Genomic DNA, 18,845 nt, shown 5'->3' with positions numbered 1-18,845 from the left:
CAGAGTGTTTGTCTAGCATGTATTAAGCCCTAATTTGGATTCCCAGGTACCACACACACACAGAAAAAGCTGTAAGTGTGGTCCTGTGGCTCAGGTGGTAGCATGCTAAGGACAGTGAGTGCCCAAGCCCTGTATTCAAGCAAAAAAAAAACAAAAAATGCAGTGGTTAAAAAGAAACAAAAAGTGAGAATGATCATTCTGTGATTTTCTTTCTCAAACACGCACATGGGAAAGCATGTTTATTGTTTTTGCCTATCCCTACAGAGTTTGATTGTCCTATTCATTTAAGCTCTAGTTTTTAGTTAAGTTACTTCAATTTCTCCCCCTTTTGAGTAATGTATAGAAAGATACAGCCCTAACAATTACATCAGGCTGAATGAAGGTATAATTTTAAGATTTAAAAGAAATGTAATCTTGTATAATTCCTAATATTCTATGCTTCCTTTAATGAGACATCTAAATATATTCAATAGGTCAACTGAAATTACATAAAATAATTTTAGTTCTCAAATTTAAGATTCCCAGTAGTACAGATGTTCTTAAAATTTCACAAAAGCAACCTTAATCTTTGTCATTTTATCTATGCTCTCAAAATAAGATTTTCTTTTTTAATTCCTTGTTCCAAACCCTGGCACCTTAGTGCTCCTATTTTCTTGTGGTAAAGGCATAGAATTCTGTCCTATAGCCCAATGGTCAGTCACCCAATATATTAAACCAAAACTCTGAAATGTGAACAATTAAAGAATACTATGAATAAAGACAAGAGAATTGTCTGGTCAATGAATTGACCTGGTCCTTTATTTTTTAATATAAAACTTTTAATTTTCATCAAGACTTTGTACTGACAATGTACATATGTAGGCTATGTCAGTTCACTGACCCAATCTGTGTCCTGGACAGTGAGTTGAGGTTTATAGAACTCTAGTGCTCAGAGCATAAACATGGGAGGAAATTTTTTTCCAGTATTATTGTACAGTCCAGCAAATTAGGTCTCAAGCCAGAGGAGGAAGTCCACAGTGTTTTAAGTGTTCTAATTCAAACACTGTTTTAATAGATTGATATTCCTTTAAATCTTTTGTCCTTATTGTTTTGGAGCACTCTTTTAGTTGGTTTAAAATTTCCTCCTCCAAGTGTATACTCATTACACTAGCATATGCTTCCTGATATTTATTTGTAGATAAGTAATCTGTTGGAAGTAAAGCTTGTAAAAATTGACTACACAATAACATGAGTTTTTGACAACAGAATTGTCTTTAAAAAAAAAAAAAAACATTCTTCCAGGCACCGGTGGCTCACACCTGTAATCCTAGCTACTCAGGAGGCTCAGATTTGAGGATTGCAGTTCAAAGCCAGCCTGAGCCTAAAAGTCATGAGACCCTTATCTCTAATTATCAACTCAAAAACTGGAAGTGGTGCTATGGCTCAAAGTGGTAGAGCACTACCCCTGAGGGCCAGTCCCCCAGGCCCAGAGTTCAAGCCTCACAACAAACCCCAACACCCCCCAAAATTATACTTTTAGTTACCAGCTATCTGTGCATAGGTTATTTATGAGGTAAAGTGGTTATGTACACCAAAACATATAACCTGTGCCCTTTTATTAGAAAGAAAACCATCCTGAGCTTTGTTTAGTAAGCAGCAGCGATGAACCAATCTGAGGAGGAGTTAGATCTATCTTCTACAAACAACAGAGAATATAAAGAACAGCAGATCAGGCCAGATATGTAGACACAAGTCTCTATCAGAACTTAATTCTCTTCCATCTCTTGTCAGTTCACCATATATATGAATATTAATACATAGGCAAGAACAAATTCTAACATCAAATAGCCTAATGCTGAATTTTCCAATCAAATCCAGTGGGTAATGATAAGTACTTATTTTGACTTCATGAAATTGCTTTAAACAGTTTCATATAAAGAGACTCGGAAGCTGACTTGCGAAGTTACAAAGAAGATTGAATCTAAGATGATTACATTATTAGGAGGTCTATAGCATGGTTAAAAGCTAAAAAACCATGAATTCATTATTTTTAATTATCTTTTAACATGTATTTTGTATGTATGCTAATACTGAGGCTTGAACTCAGGTTGGCATGATTGAGTACTTTGACTGAAGACTACAGTTCTAATACTTTTATTTATTTATTTATTTATTTATTTATTATTTTGCCAGTCCTGGCCTTGAGTTCAGGGTCTGAGCACTGTCCTTGGACTTTTTCATGGCTAGAGCTCTACCACTTGAGCCTCAGCACCACTTCCAGCTTTTTTCTATGTATGTGGTACCAAGGAATTGAACCTGGGTCTTCGTGCATGCAAAGCAAGCACTTTAACCACTAGGCCAAATTCCCAGCCCTACAGTTCTAATACTTAAACCACATCTTGACTTCTGACTTTTTACTAGTTAAAGATAACCTTGTCTCAGCTCTGTCTTCCCAAGTTGGCTTCAAACATCAGTTTCCATATCTCAGTTTCTTGTGCAGTTAGGATTATAATTAGGTGCTTCTGCAACTCAGTTTTTGTTGTTGTTGTTGTTGTTTTATGTGGTTTTGTTTGGTTTGGTTGGTCATGGAGCTTGAACTCTGGGCCTGAACACTGTCCCTGAGCTCCTCAGCTCAAGGCTACTGCCCTACCCTTTAAGCCCACAGCACCACTTCTGGTTTTCTGATGGTTAATGGGAGATGAGTCTCATGGACTGAGTGCTGGGCTGGCTTTAACCTCGACTCTGTGATCTCGGCCTTCTGAGGCTAGGACACAAGCATGAGCCACCGCACCCCGTGTTAGAAGTGAACACCTTTAACATGGAAAACAGCGACAATGAACGTGAAGAGTAAAAATTAGATGGTACATGTGTTGTGCATTTTCTTAAAATTCCATCCATTTACATTTATCTATGGTTTTCTGTACAGGATTAAGAAGTTATCTACTTTTTTACAAAGCCCTCAAAAGAAGTGACAAAAACTGATTGCAACAAAATGGTTTTCAACAAAATGCAAAATTTAAGAAAGAAAATTTTATGTTAGATGTATTTTTAGAATAAGTCAGGGTAGATTAATGTAAATTCACTGTAAAGGCAACAATAATGCTAGAAATTATTCCTTCTTCCTATTGTTTTATACTGCTGCCATATTCCTATTTTACTGAAAAGTAGCATCCAAAGGTATTAAAAGTAAACATCATAAGAAAATAACCATATTAAAAAGTAAAATAGGAAAAATGATTAAAAGTTATTTTATGTTGCGCTGTCAATTTCAGGCTGTTTGCAGAAATTCATTCATGAATGTGAAAAAGCCTGATATCACCAAGATAGAGCTTTTAAAAGATGTTCGAGACAAAAAAGAGCTGATCATTCGGTTAGTTGCTCATGATATTTCTCAAGAAGCTTCAGAAATGAGTAGAGATGATGAAATGGGTTCTGATGAAGAAGAACTAGTTTTAAGAGAGTTTGTTGCTGAAGAAGGCTTAAAAAGAATATCTGAAGATCAAGAAAGCCAAGTTCTGAAGCCTGTAGAAAGCAATATAGAGTCACCTAAGCCAACAATAAGCACAAAGAGCCTGAGGAAGCTTTTATCTCTAAGCAATTGTTGTCAGTCAAAAACTAGTGTGACCATTGAAAAGACTGAAGCATTCTCAAACCAGGCAATAGATTCAGATGAAAGAAATGTTAAAAGAGCTGTTGGTGAACTTGACATGGCTTCTTCAAAAAGCTTGCCTGAAGCTAACCTTCCTCGAGAGAAAAAGTTGCACCATAAGGTAAGTAAGAAACATGATTATGAGATACCTTAAAAAGGTTCAGAACTTCATAAATTCAGTGCTAGAATGTGCAGACTACAGTTATTTACAGTAGTAAGGCAAGTCATTAACAGATAATAGCTTTGAAACTGGGTTGAGAGAAAGCAGGTAATAGAAACCTAGATTAACTAGATAGTGAACAAAACTGGGAGATGGGAATTGATTGAGAAATGAATAGAGCTGAGATTATCATTTCAAAATTGATTCTAGTCTTATTGTATCTAAATTAGGTTTGAAAATTACCATTAGGCATTTCTTGCAGGTAGACACATACCAGTAGGATGGAACCAGAAGACTTGAGGAGAGAAATAGGGTTGAAAGCTTTCTGAGAAAAGCAGATCATTGCCTAGCATGTGTGGGACCCTGGGTTTAACCCAAAGCAGTGAAAAAAATTGAGTTTAAATGTTGACTTACTCATTAACTATGTGACCTGTTTAGTCAAATTAAATATTTAACTTTCTTTGGTAAGTTTTAGATAACTTGCACAAACTTAGCAAGTCTATTGAGAATATGCTTATTATCACCATTACTTGAGCCATTTTACTCCACTATTATCCTGGTGATACTTCTTGTTTTTGCTTTCAGTCAAGGAAAGCTTGATATAGGTATTAGTGATTCTTAAAATTTCACTGTCCAATTTTTTTTCTGCTGTTTAACTGGGGAGTATTTATGGTGTAGGGTTTTCTAATGAGAGCAATCCTTTGAGGCATACATTCGCAGCAATTCCCACCTTATCAAAAAAAAAAAAAGGAATCTAACTAGGTGTCGGTGAGCTCCGGCTTGTTAACCCTATCTAGTCAGGAGGCCGAGATCTGAGCATCACAGTTCAAAGCCAGCCCAGACATGAAACTCTCGTTTTATCACCAATTAACCACCAGAAGCCTAGAAATGGCACGTAAGCTGAAGAACTCAGGGACAGAATCCAGGACCAGAGTTTAAGCCCAATGACCCGCAAAAAAAAAAAAGAAATCTGCAACAAACCACAGAACATGAACTTTAGTCAGTTCAGAAGTACATACTCCTCCAAGGATGAGTTAAGATGAGTAACGTGTTAAAATGGGTAGCCTCAATACCATAGAACGCCTTCATTGAGTCATTTCAATATCGGAAGAGACATTTTAATTATAGCTAATAGCATTCATCTTTTATGTAAGGTAAGTTGAGAGTTAAGTCAAAAAATTTTCTCAGTAATGTATATATAAGACAAAAAGAAAATTGACTTTTGTTGCTTAATATATATTAAAATTTATTATAAGAATTTGTATATATATATATATTTATATGGGTGCCTTTATGTGAATGGGTGTTTGTATGAGCAAATATGCCCACATACATACATTATTAATGAAGTGTCACCAAAATAGCTAAGTTAATTAAATAATTTTAAAACTATATATAAGATCAAAAACACAAAAGGTCAGCAAGATGACAAAGTACTTGTCAAACTCTATTTTGTAAAACTCTTACTTTGTTTCAGAAAGAAGAAAGGATTCCAGTTAATGAACCACCACATTTCTTAATACACAGAATTATGAGCTCATCTTCATACAATCAAGATGATCTTATTTCATCTGCTAGGTACATTCAATTAATGCAATATTAATATAGAAATCTTAGATGGCTGGCTATTGAATGCATAAGAAGTATAAAGCTTCAGGTAAAGCTGCATTAGCCCAAATATTCAAATTTAGATCTTCTTATTCTTTCCTTCCTTCACGTTCTCCCCACAATGAAAATATCCTCAGCATTATCTTTCTCCCCACTCCCTCATTAATAGTGACCTAGCCTCTATATTCTTGAGACCTGCTTTTCTGTGTGTTAAGGTCATGGATCAAGAATGTGCTAAATATAGCTAGACGTGGTGGCTCAGTCCTGTAATCCTAGCTACTCAGGAAGTTGAGATCTGAGGATCACAGTTCAATGCAAGCCTGGGCACAAAAGGACCTGAAATTCTTTTTTTTTTTTTTTTTTTTTTTTTACTATTCTTTATATCATTATTTTAGAGTGTTTCTTTTTTTTTAAATTTTATTTTTTTATTGTAATTAGTAAAAGGGTTACATGATATTTGCCAGATAGAAGGTGCATTAATTCACATACATTGATACCCTTTCACATGTCTTGGTACCCGTTTCCCTCCCCCCCACACCCCCCACCCATCTTGGTTTTCCCCCCTTCCCTATCAAATTTCAAATATCCAAATACAAATAAGTTCAATATATCAGATAACAAATTCTTATCTCCAACCATCCACTAGAAAACCAGCAGGAATGCTGTGGCTCAAGGGGTTAGGGTGGTAGCCTTTAGCTGAATAGCTCAGGGACAACATCCAGGACCAGAGTTCAAGCCCTATGAACAAAAACAAACAAAGAATGTGCTAATGTGTTGGGGTATCTATTCTGTGAAATAGCCCCTGGGTCAGAACAAAACTCTGCTCATATCTCTTAAGTGAACCATTTCAGTGTAGCATTACCTATAAAAAGTACAAAAGAAAAAGGAAAAAAATGAAGATGAAGTAGAGAAGACTTTTAGAATACAATAGAGTTTGACAGGGACATTTAACAATGGGTAGCATTTACATGAAAGAAAGACAATCCAGGGGCTGGGAGTTTGACCTAGTGATAGAGTATTTGCCTCGCAAGCACAAAGACCTGGGTTCAATTCCTTGGTACCACATAGATAGAAAAAAGCCAGAAGTGGTGCTGATGATCAAGTGGTAGAGCTCTAGCCTTGAGAAAGTCCAAGGACAGTGAATGCTGTGGCCCTGAGCTCAGGACTGGCAAAAAAAATAAAAAATAAAAAATAAAAGACAATCCTAGTTTAGATTACTTTGGGAGAAAACAGTGGACAGAATGTACTGTAGAATCAAAATCTGATCAATAACTCTAAAACACCTAGCATTTACCAAGCTAAAAAAGAAATTATGACCTGGGAAAAGTCACATTTCAGTATGGAGAAGAACTGAGCGCACAGGGAAATTTTAGTTGTATTTCCCCCCATTTAACATAATAGAATTGTTTCCTTTTGATGTGGATGTGACACTACTTTTGAGCACCTGTCCAGCCTCACATTGGATATTTCTTTACACAAAATTATTTTAATATAAATTGTATTAATGTAATAAATTGTACATTATTACACTAATGCAATAAATGTTTGCATAAATAAAGGAGAAAAAGGGGTACAAAAAAGGGGTACAAATAACTTGTATCGGGAAGCTCTAGGCTCTTGTCTCTCAGAGAAAATAAAGTAAACAACTTAGAAATGCACTAGGACCATTTTCTTTTTTTCATATATTTTTATTGTAATTAATAGAAGGGTTACATGATATTTGCCAGATAGAAGGTGCATTAATTCACATACATTGATACCCTTCCACCTGTCTTGGTCTCCATTTCCCTCCCTCCCCACCCCCACCCCTCCTCTTGTTTCCCCCCTTCCCTATCCAATTTCAAATAACCAAATACAAATATATCTGATATATCAGATAACAAAGTGAGATACTGTAACAATATGAGATAACCACATTTTCTAATAGTATGTAAGCCTATCACATATTCACAGCAAAGGTTTAAACAGTTAATCAGGAAAAGGCAACACTGAAAATAGTAAAGAAAAACCAAACCTGTTCTTACCATGGCACAATGTGCTTGGAGGAAGCAGACCACTTTCCTACTGTCTTCCCTCCCCCAGGTAGTTTGCAACATTTTGAACCAGCTCTAGTCATCACAAGAAATTGGAAATCTAAATCGCCAAAAACTAGAGCAAAACTCACATGTAATTACTTATTCAATCCAAGAAAATAGGGAATGAAAAGCGTATATATGCACCCAGGAAAATACATGCTCAGAAAAGACATGAGATACTAAGTCTCTACTTGTGACTCTTCTCATGCTTAATAGCCCAGTAATTACTAAAGGTATTCCTTGTCAGTCTACAGAAGCTGAAAGATGTAGTTCTTGCTTTTCTATTTCACGAATGCCCAATTCCTGCAAATGATTACCAGAATTCTCAGAAATAGGGTATACGACATAGTCAAAAAAATAAATCTCCACAGAAATGAAGAGTGTAGGAATTGGCTATGATCATGTTTAAAATACAACCTTCAGTATGCACAAGAAGTCAACATAAACAGAATATTAAAAATAAGAAATATTTAAGAAAAATGAGAACATTGAAATTATATATATACATATATATTATCTCTAAGTAATTGTACAAAAGAGTTGACATTTAACAAAGCAGTTTAGGAATACAATATATCTTAATCATATAAATGATTTTTTAAGAAACTAAACAAAATAGCTGAAATTTAAATGTTTCCTCCAAAGATTCAACAACAGACTTTAATAGTCTGACAAAAAGAATCAATAATTAAAAAGTAAATTATTTAAAATTAATAAATCTGATTACCAAAAATAAAAATTAAAAAACAATGTCAGTTTGAAGCGGATATCAGTGACAAGATTAGACTGATACTACCAAGCAGGGATTTGGGGTTCTGGGGCGGGGAATGTTGGATTATTCTACTTCATAAAATTATCTCGAAATAGATCTGATTTAAATGTAGGATATAAAACTACAGTTTTTACCAATGAAAACTTATAAGCTTTGTGGGCCAGGAGCATGGCCTAGTTCTGAACCACATACACAGAAAGAGCCAGAAGTGGCGCTGTGGCTCTAGTGGCAGAGTGCTAACCTTGAGCAAAAAGTGTCCAAGGACTGTGCTCAGGCACTGAGTTCAAGACCCAGGACTGGCAAAAAGGAATATATGTATATATATACATATGTTTTTCATTGTAAGTACGTAGAATCTGCATCCCTGTGTGCTGATAGTGGGGATGTACAGCCACCAGGGAAAACTATGCTCTGCTCTCTCAAAAAGTGAAGCACAGAATCTTCATGTAATCCACTAATTCCACTGATGAAATATATATATAAGTGTATATATATATGGTGAAAGTAGGTATTTTTTCCATATATTTTTATTGTACTTAATAGAGGAGTTACAGTTATAGTCACCAGAGAGAAGGTGCATTACTTTACAAACATTGACACCCTTTCTCATGACTTGGTCCCCACTTCCCTCCCCCCACCCACACCCCTCATCTTGTTTTCCTCGCTTCCCTATCCGATTTCAAATAACCAGATAAGTATATATACAATATATCAGATAACCAGGTGAAATACTGTAACAATATGAGATAACCAAGGGACAGCAAAAGAGATAAGAGATAACATAGTACATTAAGGACAACAATCACTCATTATATGACTTTTGTTTCTATAATCGGGAGGTCCTTTAATTTAGCATCATTCTATATGGCTTTATATAACTAGGTTTTGTTCTATTGTAACTCTGCTAGGAGAGCCCAAGGTTTCTACTGATTATGACAAATGAGTGAAACCATTGAGCCTATGTTCCTTTGGGTCTGGCTTACTTCACTTAATATGATTTTTTCTAAGTCTTTCCATTTCTTTACCAATGGGGCGATGTCATTTTTTCTTACAACAGCATAGAATTTCATTGTGTATCTTGTTCATCCACTCATCAGCTGAGGGGCATCTGGGTTGGTTCCATATCTTTGCTATGGCAAATAGTGCTGCAGTGAACATTGTTGTGCTACTAGATTCAGTATGTCCTTGTTTCTGGACGATTGGGTAAATGCCAAGTAGTGGAATTGCTGGGTCATAGGGGAATTCTATGTTTAGTGAAAGCAGGGATTTTTACAGATATGTACACAGACAAGTGACAGCAATTCAACTCCCTCCATCACTGAAGAAATGGACAAAATGTGACACATATGTACATGTGTGTGTTGTTCTAAATATTGTTATACATATACATGTTTTATAGATTATAGATTGTATATATTGCATGTATACTATTATGTATATGTTAGATGTAACATATTTACATAATACTATGCAGAATATTATGTAATGTGTAAATATTATTTGCATATATTATACATATATTATGTATTGTGCATATATGTATAGTATATTTTATGCACATATATATGTATAAATATTTAAAAGTAAGAAAATGCTAGTACATGTTGCAACATGGAATAAATTTTTACACTACTTGATATATCACTCACAAAAAGACAAACGTCACATGTGTCTGCTTATATGACAACCTTGAGTGACTGAAAAGCAGGATAACTCACAGGAAGAGAAAAGAGAGGGAAATAAAGTGTTTATGTTTAGGAGGCATAGAATTTCAGATGTACTTATTGGATCAGAAATATACATTTAATGTGGCAAACCTAGCAAAATTTGTGCATGCTTAATAATTATTTGAAATGAGTACAAGTCGATTTAGAAACACCCGTTACATCCTAACAAATGTAAGCAGATTGGAGTTTCAGCCATATTCTCTTACAGTTTTTCTTCCGGTTGAAGGATAATGTGTATATCTTTTAAAAAATATTCTCTTTTCTTTTCTTTCTAGTGAAACAGAAGATTTTAACCCAGAACCCAGTGCTAAAGAATCAGAAGGTTAGATATTTTTCTTAAGTTTAAAAATTCATTAAAAAGAAAATTTTATTATTTTGATAACTTATTTTCTATTTTATAAGTTTTTCCTTATCAACTTTTTAGTTAATACTGTTCCTTTTATTTCTTTGAGTAAAGCAATTAGGATGTAAGCAATATTCTCTAATTAAGAATTTACAGTGAAGGGCCGGGAGTTTGGCCTAGTGGTAGAGTGCTTGCCTTGCATGCACAAAGACCCGGGTTTGATTCCTTGGTACCACATACATAGAAAAAAGCCGGAAATGGTGCTGAGGGTCAAGTGGAAGAGCTCTAGCCTTAAGAAAGTCCAAGGACAGTGCTCAGACCCTGAACTCAAGGCCAAGACTGGCAAAAAAAAAAAAAAGAATTTACAGTGAAGGAGATACCTAGCCTTGTCTTGTGTGAAGCAAATGTTTTGATATTATGAATTTACATTTACTATGTGAGACATTTAAAAAATGTATTATCTTGGCTGGGAGTTTGGCCTAGTGGTAGAGTGCTTGCTTAGCATGCACAAAGACCCGGGTTAGATTCCTCAGTATCACATACATAGGAAAAAGCCAGAAGTGGTGCTAAGGTTCAAGTGGTAGAGCTCTAGCCTTGAGAAAGTCCAAGGACAGTGCTCAGGCCCTGAGCTCAAGCCCAGGACTGGCAAAAAAAAATGTATTATCTTTTTTCATATATTTTTGTTGTATTGAATAGAAGGGTTGCATTATATTCATCAGATAGAAGGTGCATTATTTCACATATATTAATACCTTTTCTCATGTCTTGATCCCCGTTTCCCTCCCCCCACCCCACCCCTCATCCTGTTTTCCCCTTCCCTATCCGATTTCAAATAACCAAATACGCATATATACAATATATCTGATAAGAAGGTGAAATACTGTAACAATATGAGATAACCAAGGGAAAGCAAACAAGATGATCTTTTTCCTTTCCGCTTTCCTTTCCCTTTTTCTTTCCCTCTCTTTTCCTTTCCACTTCTCTTTTGTCCACTTTCCCTCATCTCACTTCCTCTTCTTCTCCTCTTCATTTTTTTTCCACAAAATGTAGTATCATGCTAATGTATATCTGTGTCTGACTCCATGAGAATTGGTTTTAATGTCACCTCTGACCTATTAGACTTGCTTTGTATCACAGCCCAGACCTAGGAATGAATGTACAAAAGTGGTTTTTGAATCTACAAAAGGGTTGTTAAAGCTAACTTTATTTGCTCGCATTCACTTTCTATGGATAGATCCTACTTTCTTTTAAACATCTATTTGTATAGACTGTATTACATGTGTTAGAGCTTTTCTAGTCCACTGTATATTAAAACACCGAGGAGGATAAATATGACATCAACAATGACGGCATGCACAAAAGTTAGAATGCTTACTAAAAGGCACTTCCAAACCCAAGTTTAGCATGACTATTTCCAAGATGCAACCCATTCAAGAAATATATTCTCTCAACTTGGAAGTAGAAATAATTTTTCATGAAGAAAATTCATAGAATATTTGTGAGTCTATTTCTAGCAATATACCACAAGGGTCTCTGATGAGATTTCTAAATTATGACATAGTCCCTGTGAAAAATCTCACTAGAATTCTTTCATTGGCTAAATAACAGAACTCCAGATGTGCATGGGGCTTTTTGATGTGTCCAAAATCATTTCTCATGAGAGGTCATGCTGTTCACACCCCGAAACTGAAACTTGTTTCTTATCATGGCCCTAAATAACTTACATATCCACAAATGATACAGATCATATTTGACATTTAATTGCCATCTTTTGTGTGTGTTTAGCTGTTTCTCTCTGACCATCTGGCCAACTGTAAATCTTAATTGTTAATTTTAGTATCTCTGTAGAGAACATAACCTTCATAAAAATGAAGATTGATAACTATTTCTACCTGCATTCTTAATAATAACCTAAAGCAACCCAAAACACAACAAATCAGAGAAAGTCTGGATAACTGGGATTACATTAAACTGCAGAGCTTCTATATGTCAAAAGATATAGCTAGCAAACTAACTAGAAAGCCTACAGAGTGGGAGAAATATAAAAAATGGAATACTTGTCTGGGAGTTTAGCTTAGTGGTAGAGTGCTTGCCTAGCATGCAGAAAGACCTCGGTTTGATTCCTCAGTACCACATACATAGAAAAACCTGGAAGTGGAGCTGTGGCTCAAGTAGTAGAGCTCTAGCCTTGAGAGAGCCCAAGGACAGTGCTCAGGCCTTGAGTTCAAGTCCCATACCTGACAAAAACAAAAAATGGAATACTCAGTAGATAGACTAGACTGAACATACATATTCCTAGTTTCATAGAATATATGAAAAAATTCAAATAATTGAAATCTCCATATTTGAGCCTTTTAAATACTAGGAATTTTTCTCTGTCTCAGCAGAAAAACTCCTCAGAAACAAACTTTTCTAGGTTGTTTCTATTGTTCATACATTAATATTAATATCTATTGTCCACACAGTAATAACTTTGTGTAAGTCCTTAGTATAAAAAATAAAAAATAGCTTCTTGGCCTTTTGGCTAAGACCAAATGTAGTATCTATTCTTAGCAGTTTAATATATGTTCTCCATCCAAGGACAATATATTAAATGGGTTTTTGGAGCTAGGAGTCAGAATAGGAGCTTGCTCCATCTACTCACGCACTGACCTGGTATTTCAGTACCTCTAGGAATGGTATATTCTGTCTTGGGGAATGAAAATGGTTGAAAATCAGAGCATTCTGTTATTCTCTTTATTCCTAGCTGTCTCTCTCTTCCTAGTATGTTGTTTTAAGCTGGCATAACTTATAGTGTAGATTCCAAAGTGTGAATATTGTATTTTCCTTGTACTTTTCTGCTCAAGACCAGCATTTTACTATTGGAACCATCATAATAGTTCCATCATTTTAGTTTTAAGTTTTATTGTAAACATGATGTATGGAGGGGCTATAGTTACATAAGGCAACAACCACATTTCTCTTTCTCATTTCTACCACTTTCCCTCCCTCCTCACCTTCAAAAAAAATTTCATGTGTGTCATGTGGTTCTTCAGTTTTAAAAATATAATGCAATTAAGTTTGTCTCAACAAGTGCATATACTTCAGAAAGTTTATTTTCCTTCTTTTTTCTTCTCCTATAGAAACTTCTCAGGAACCAATGCCAGAGAAATCAAGCAGTGTTAAGGTAAGTGTTTTTCAATAGCTGCTAGTTGTTTTAAAATGGAGTCTGCAAAAACAAAACAAAACAAAACCCTCATTTTCAAAGTCCTATCATGCTGAGATCTCAATTGGCACTGATCAGCCCTGAGAATCTGTAATGAAAGTTTTCATTAGCTGTTAACTCTTTCTCCAGGGAGTGACTTCTTTACCCTGGGCAGGTAGTGCACACAAGGATTTCAGTTGGTGAAGGTAGGAAGGGAACAGTAAGGAAGGAGAGGCCTCTTTCTGCCTACTTCTACATTCTTTTTTATTGTAATGTATTAGAGTGGTTACAGTTATATTCGCCAGATGGTAGGTGCATTACTTCTCACACACTGATACCCATTCTCGGGTTTTTGTCCCCACTTCCTTCCCATCACCTCCTCCCAATCCTCTTGCTTTCCTCCCTTCCCTTTCCTCTTTCAAATAAACAAACTTATATACAATATTCCAGGTAACCAAAGGGCAGCAAAAGAGAAAAGAAATAACATAGTACATTAAGAACAACAATCACAAAAGATAAAGCTCTTAAATACTTCTTAAATATTTCACACACCACTTTGAAAATGCCCCATCTATACCCTCTTGTGAAATAAGAATTTTTTCTTAATCCTCCTTCATAAAAAGTATCCAATGACATAGAAACAAAAGCCATATAATGAGTGATTGTTGTCCTTAATGTACTATGTTACCTTTCATCTATTTTGCTGTCCATTGGTTATCTCATTTTGATACAATATTTCACCTTGTTATCTGATATATTCTATATATGCTTATTTGTTTATTTGAAAAAATAGGATAGGGGAGGGGGGAAATCAAGATGATTAGAGGGGGTGGGGGGAAGGAAATGGGGACCAAGACATGAGAAAGGGTATCAATGTATGTGAAGTCATGCACCTTCTATCTGGTGAATACAATGTAACCCTTCTATTAATCACAATAAAAATATATGGAAAAAAGTATCCAATGAGGAAAGAAGCCATATACCTTCTTTTTTTTTCGTTTTACAGTTTGTTCTTATTTCAAATTGAATTGACTTTTAAAGAGGTCCTTTAAAATTCTTCATGTATACAGTTCATCGATTATCCAGGCATTTCTAAAGTAACAGAGTACAGCTATAATTATATCCTAATGTCCTGTCACACTTAAGATACTTTGTTTTCTTAAAATATTTTTTCCAAGTTTCCAGAGAAATGGTTTTAGCTCTACACTCAACCTCATTTTTATTTAACAATGAAAACATCTATTGAAAAATCACATACTGCCAGGTGCTATGGCTCAGGCCTATAATTCTAGCTACTCAGGAGGCTGAGATCTGAGGATTGCAGTTCAAAGCCAGCCCAGGCCCTAAAGAACATGAAAGTCTTAGCTCCAATTAATCACTAGAATGCAGGAAGTGGAGCTGTTTCTCCAGGGGTATGGCGGTAGCCTTGAGCTAAAAGCTCAAGGCCCAGAGTTCAAGCCCCTTAACCCTCCCCCCCCCACCCCCGACACACAAATCACATGCTCCACTTGAGCCACATTACTTCAAAGTAAATCATATGGAAATGAAGGGATGCAGTGAGGCTCTGGTTTGGTAATCTGTCCACTATTATCATTTCCTAGACAATTTGAACTTTTCTACTGTTTGTACTTTTACCTTTTTCTACTTATGGAAAGAAAAACTTTGGTTAAAAAAAAATGTTATCCAAAGGCTGAGTGTGGCCTAGTTGTGGTGTGCTTGCCAAGCATGCATGAAGCCCAAGGTTTGATTCCATGATACTATATACACAGAAAAATCCAGAAGTGATGCTTTAGCTCAAGTGGTAGAACCTTGAAAAAAGCTCAAAGACAGTTCCACAGAAGTGGCAAAAAAAAAAAAAGAAAGAAAGAAAGGGAAGGAGGGAAGGACAGAAGGAGAGGGAGGGAGAGGGAAGAAAGCAGATTTACCTCTCTGTCTCATTGATTACAATTAAAAACTCTGGACAATGGATAGATCTGTGACGTGACAGCATCAGAAATTTAAGGAAGGAAATAAAAATCTCAGAAAAGCAACTGATAACTGTGAGTTTCCTCACATACCTCCTGATTGGGATTTTCATAGAGACAATACATAAAGTAAAATTCTTTTAAAAAAAACCATTCCATCGCTTTCTTTTTTAAAAAATTTTTATTTTATTGTTGTGTTGATGTGCAGAGAGGTACTTTTACATTCATCAGGTAGTGGGTACATTACTTCTTGAATATTGTTTCCACTTCCTGTGTTTTTCTCCCACTTTCTCTTCCCCTACCTCCACTCACTCATCTTGTTTTCCTCTTACTTTCCCATTTTCACGTTTGTATGTATACAAACGTGTACATACAATATACTAGGTACCAAAGTACAGTAACAACATGAGATAAACCTTAAGGGGAAAAGAAGAAAAAAGAAATAGCTTCACACAGTACATTAAGAACAACAATCACAAAGATAAAACTATTGTTTCCATATCCTGGAGTTCATTTCGCTTAGCCTCATCATATGCGAAAATATGTACATAGATAGCTTTTGAGCTATTGTGATCCTCTGTTAGGAGAATCCTAAGTGTTCTGACCTGAGTTTATTATTGAGAATCCAGTCAGATAAAGTCTATGAGCAGGAATCCCTGCTTTATTTCCCATCCCTTCACCCTGTTCTATGGATACAGAGCTGAACAGTAGAAGCGCAGGAAAAAATGCCCAGGAGCCACCCCAAATTCTGAGAGACAAGTCTTTCCTCTTCCCAGAGGAATTAAGAAAAAGACTCTCAATAGTATAAAAAAGATTTGAAAAATCTGAGTTCTAGTCTTACTAGTGGTTCACATATTGTCTTTCTGAAAAAAATTGAGTCCTACATTTACATAAATGACACAAGTCTTAAAGTAGTCCCTGAGCCTTGTTCCCAATACTACCACATAAATGACCTTTTTTTGGCTCCAGGGCCCACAAAATGACTATATTTTAAATCTAAATTAAGAAAGAATGTAGCAGTTTTTTTTTTCTTCTTTCATCATTTTATCTACTCTGAGAAAAAGTGTTTGCAGCTTACTCTAGGTAATCCAAAGAAGGAAGTAGAAAACAGACCTGACATTGTTTCAAGGGTTAATATGACTAAGTCCTGGTGATTAAATATCAGTAGATATGATCACCATCGACAAGAGCAAACACTAGGAATAGTAAAGCTCAAGAGTAAGTAAGGATTTTTGTAAGACAATATAATGGGTTTGCTATGGCCTTTGCGTGTTCTTAGACATGTCTAAGCTTAATGTTGCAAGAAAAACTAAGTCAACATGTCTTTTGTGTTGACAGTTTACCACCCTCTTTGATGGATCTACTGATGATATCAACACTGAATATCCTGCAAAGGAAATTAACTTAGGTATGAAATATGTTCTTTAAAATAACTAGCATAAGAAAGGTCTCAAGATCACTACTGTGAATTTAGAATTACCTACTCAGAATGAGGAGCCCTTCCTGTGCGCATTATCAACAGGGGACTGAAATAATACTCAAAGACTAGCATTTTTTCATTTATTTGTAACTTGACAGCAAAATGGTGAGAAATAGTGTAAAAAACATCATTAGGAAGAAAACAAGAATAGTGGAGGAAAATTACCTAGTAAACTACAAATCTATGATTCAAACCCAGATCTCTGCCTGACTGTAAAGCCTAAACTATCTCAACAGCCTTAGAGTTTATACGTTTGATCTTCACAACAACAACAACAACAGATACTTATGGTCTACGAGACCCAACAGAAGTGAGAAATGGAATTTTTTTAAATGTATTTCTTCTTCTGCCTTTACTTGCATTCTGTGGAAGAAAACTTCACTGTATAGAAATGATAGTTACTTCCCCATTTAGATTACTGACTTAGATGTACTTTGCTCCCCTGACTGGAAAAAGCTCTAAACTGGGCACCATGATACCCTGAGAGCAAACTCTGGGCTTTGGGGCCAATTTGGCAAGTTCTTTTATGTATATATTAAGCAAGGGTTTAAACCTTCTTGAAAATCACTCTCTGAAGCTTAAGGCAGAATTCTCTTTTTTCCCTCATAAGAGTGTTATGAAGTCTAATGAAAATGCTATGAGTGTTTCAACACTATAAATTCCACAAAACATTTTATGAATTTTATGAATTTTAGATCAATTGTTTAATATAACTTCTATGATTAAAATATCTAACCATCATTCATAATTGTTATTGTTCACAGAAAGTTCCAAATCCATTATATCCATACAAGGATCTAAAATGCTGGCAAGAGTATCTTCAACCCTGTCAAAGGTATTTTCTCGCTCTAACCCAAGTATTCCTAAATCTTCCTCAAAACCTCAAGATGAACATTGAAGCTTCTATACCTAATAAGAGTGGACTTTCCTTAGAAAATAAAATGGTTTTTAAGTAGAGCACAGTGTCTTATCATTTGTATTACACTAAAAATAATTGCAAAAGAAAACATGATATTTGGGAAAAAGAAAGCTTTAATAAATTTAATTTTTACTATGAATATTTTTGTTGGTACATTAACACATCAATTAAAGGGATCATTAAAGGGATCCATCTCCAAAGACATAATTTCTTTTTCAAGATAATGTATAGGGGGGTTACAGTTACATTTTTCAGGTAGTAAGTGCATTACTTCTTGCACATTGATACCCCTTCTCATATTTATAATTTCTTTATGATCAACTTTTAAACTCCTCATTCTAGCTTTGGGAAAAGTATAGTATATTTTGCTGTCTGTCATCTTAATATACATCCCATGATCCAGAAATCTGACATTGCATAAGGCCCTTTTAGGACAAGAGTATTGTATACTATATCAATATACATCATTTCAATAATAATTGAGAAATACATAATAGGAAATATATTTCAGAATTGCCTTCAAGAGAGAACTTTACAATAGTGTGCATTCTTTGACAATGCTAAGGAAAGTGTCTTTCCTTCTTACACCAAGACAAATAATGTTTACAGGACTAGACAAGACTCTCACAAAGCCAACATTCAGTACAATCGAAGATTTCACTATGAAAACTAAAAGCGTTATTGCCCACATACATCTGCATGTAACAATTCAGTATGTAAGAAAAAGCAGCTCTCTAACAGGGATTTTCATCGCAAAAGAATTGTCCATAGAAGATTTATGATCAGCCATTTTCATACTTTGGAAGAAAAATGCTTGAAATTATTGAGTCCTAGGTAAAACTTTTATATAAGAGATTTTGTGTTAATGGAGTTGGATTGCAAGACATTTTTCTTCATAAAGATACTAAAAGAAAATCAGATTGAATTGAAAATTGAGTATCACTGGATAAAAACCTGACATCACTAAAATTTTAGAAGTAATATC

The 18,845-nt window shown here is 35.2% G+C and overlaps 1 protein-coding gene and 1 non-coding gene across 2 annotated transcripts in view; both read left to right on the top strand.

The window, feature by feature from the left end:
• Window positions 1–17,896, top strand: part of Fsip2 (fibrous sheath interacting protein 2) — an 80,422-nt gene extending 62,526 nt beyond the window's left edge. Inside the window, exons 18-23 of the mRNA XM_090342500.1 lie at window positions 3,252–3,749; window positions 5,266–5,366; window positions 10,246–10,292; window positions 13,436–13,479; window positions 16,800–16,869; window positions 17,706–17,896. Coding sequence (XP_090198626.1) covers window positions 3,252–3,749; window positions 5,266–5,366; window positions 10,246–10,292; window positions 13,436–13,479; window positions 16,800–16,869; window positions 17,706–17,839 — 894 coding nt within the window. The 3' untranslated portion in view covers window positions 17,840–17,896. The remainder of the gene's footprint in view (window positions 1–3,251; window positions 3,750–5,265; window positions 5,367–10,245; window positions 10,293–13,435; window positions 13,480–16,799; window positions 16,870–17,705) is intronic.
• LOC150056084 (U2 spliceosomal RNA) lies at window positions 12,818–13,002 on the top strand. Its single transcript, XR_016537361.1, has one exon. It is a non-coding gene; the product is annotated as a U2 spliceosomal RNA (small nuclear RNA).
• Window positions 17,897–18,845: the final 949 nt, after the last annotated feature.

The sequence above is a fragment of the Megascapheus bottae genome, chromosome 12 (genome assembly GCF_031878675.1).
Source record: "Megascapheus bottae isolate mThoBot1 chromosome 12, mThoBot2.hap1, whole genome shotgun sequence".
Taxonomy (NCBI): domain Eukaryota; kingdom Metazoa; phylum Chordata; class Mammalia; order Rodentia; family Geomyidae; genus Megascapheus; species Megascapheus bottae.
The sequence above is the reverse complement of the archived record's forward strand: the minus strand, read 5'-3'. Positions and strand labels throughout refer to the sequence as shown.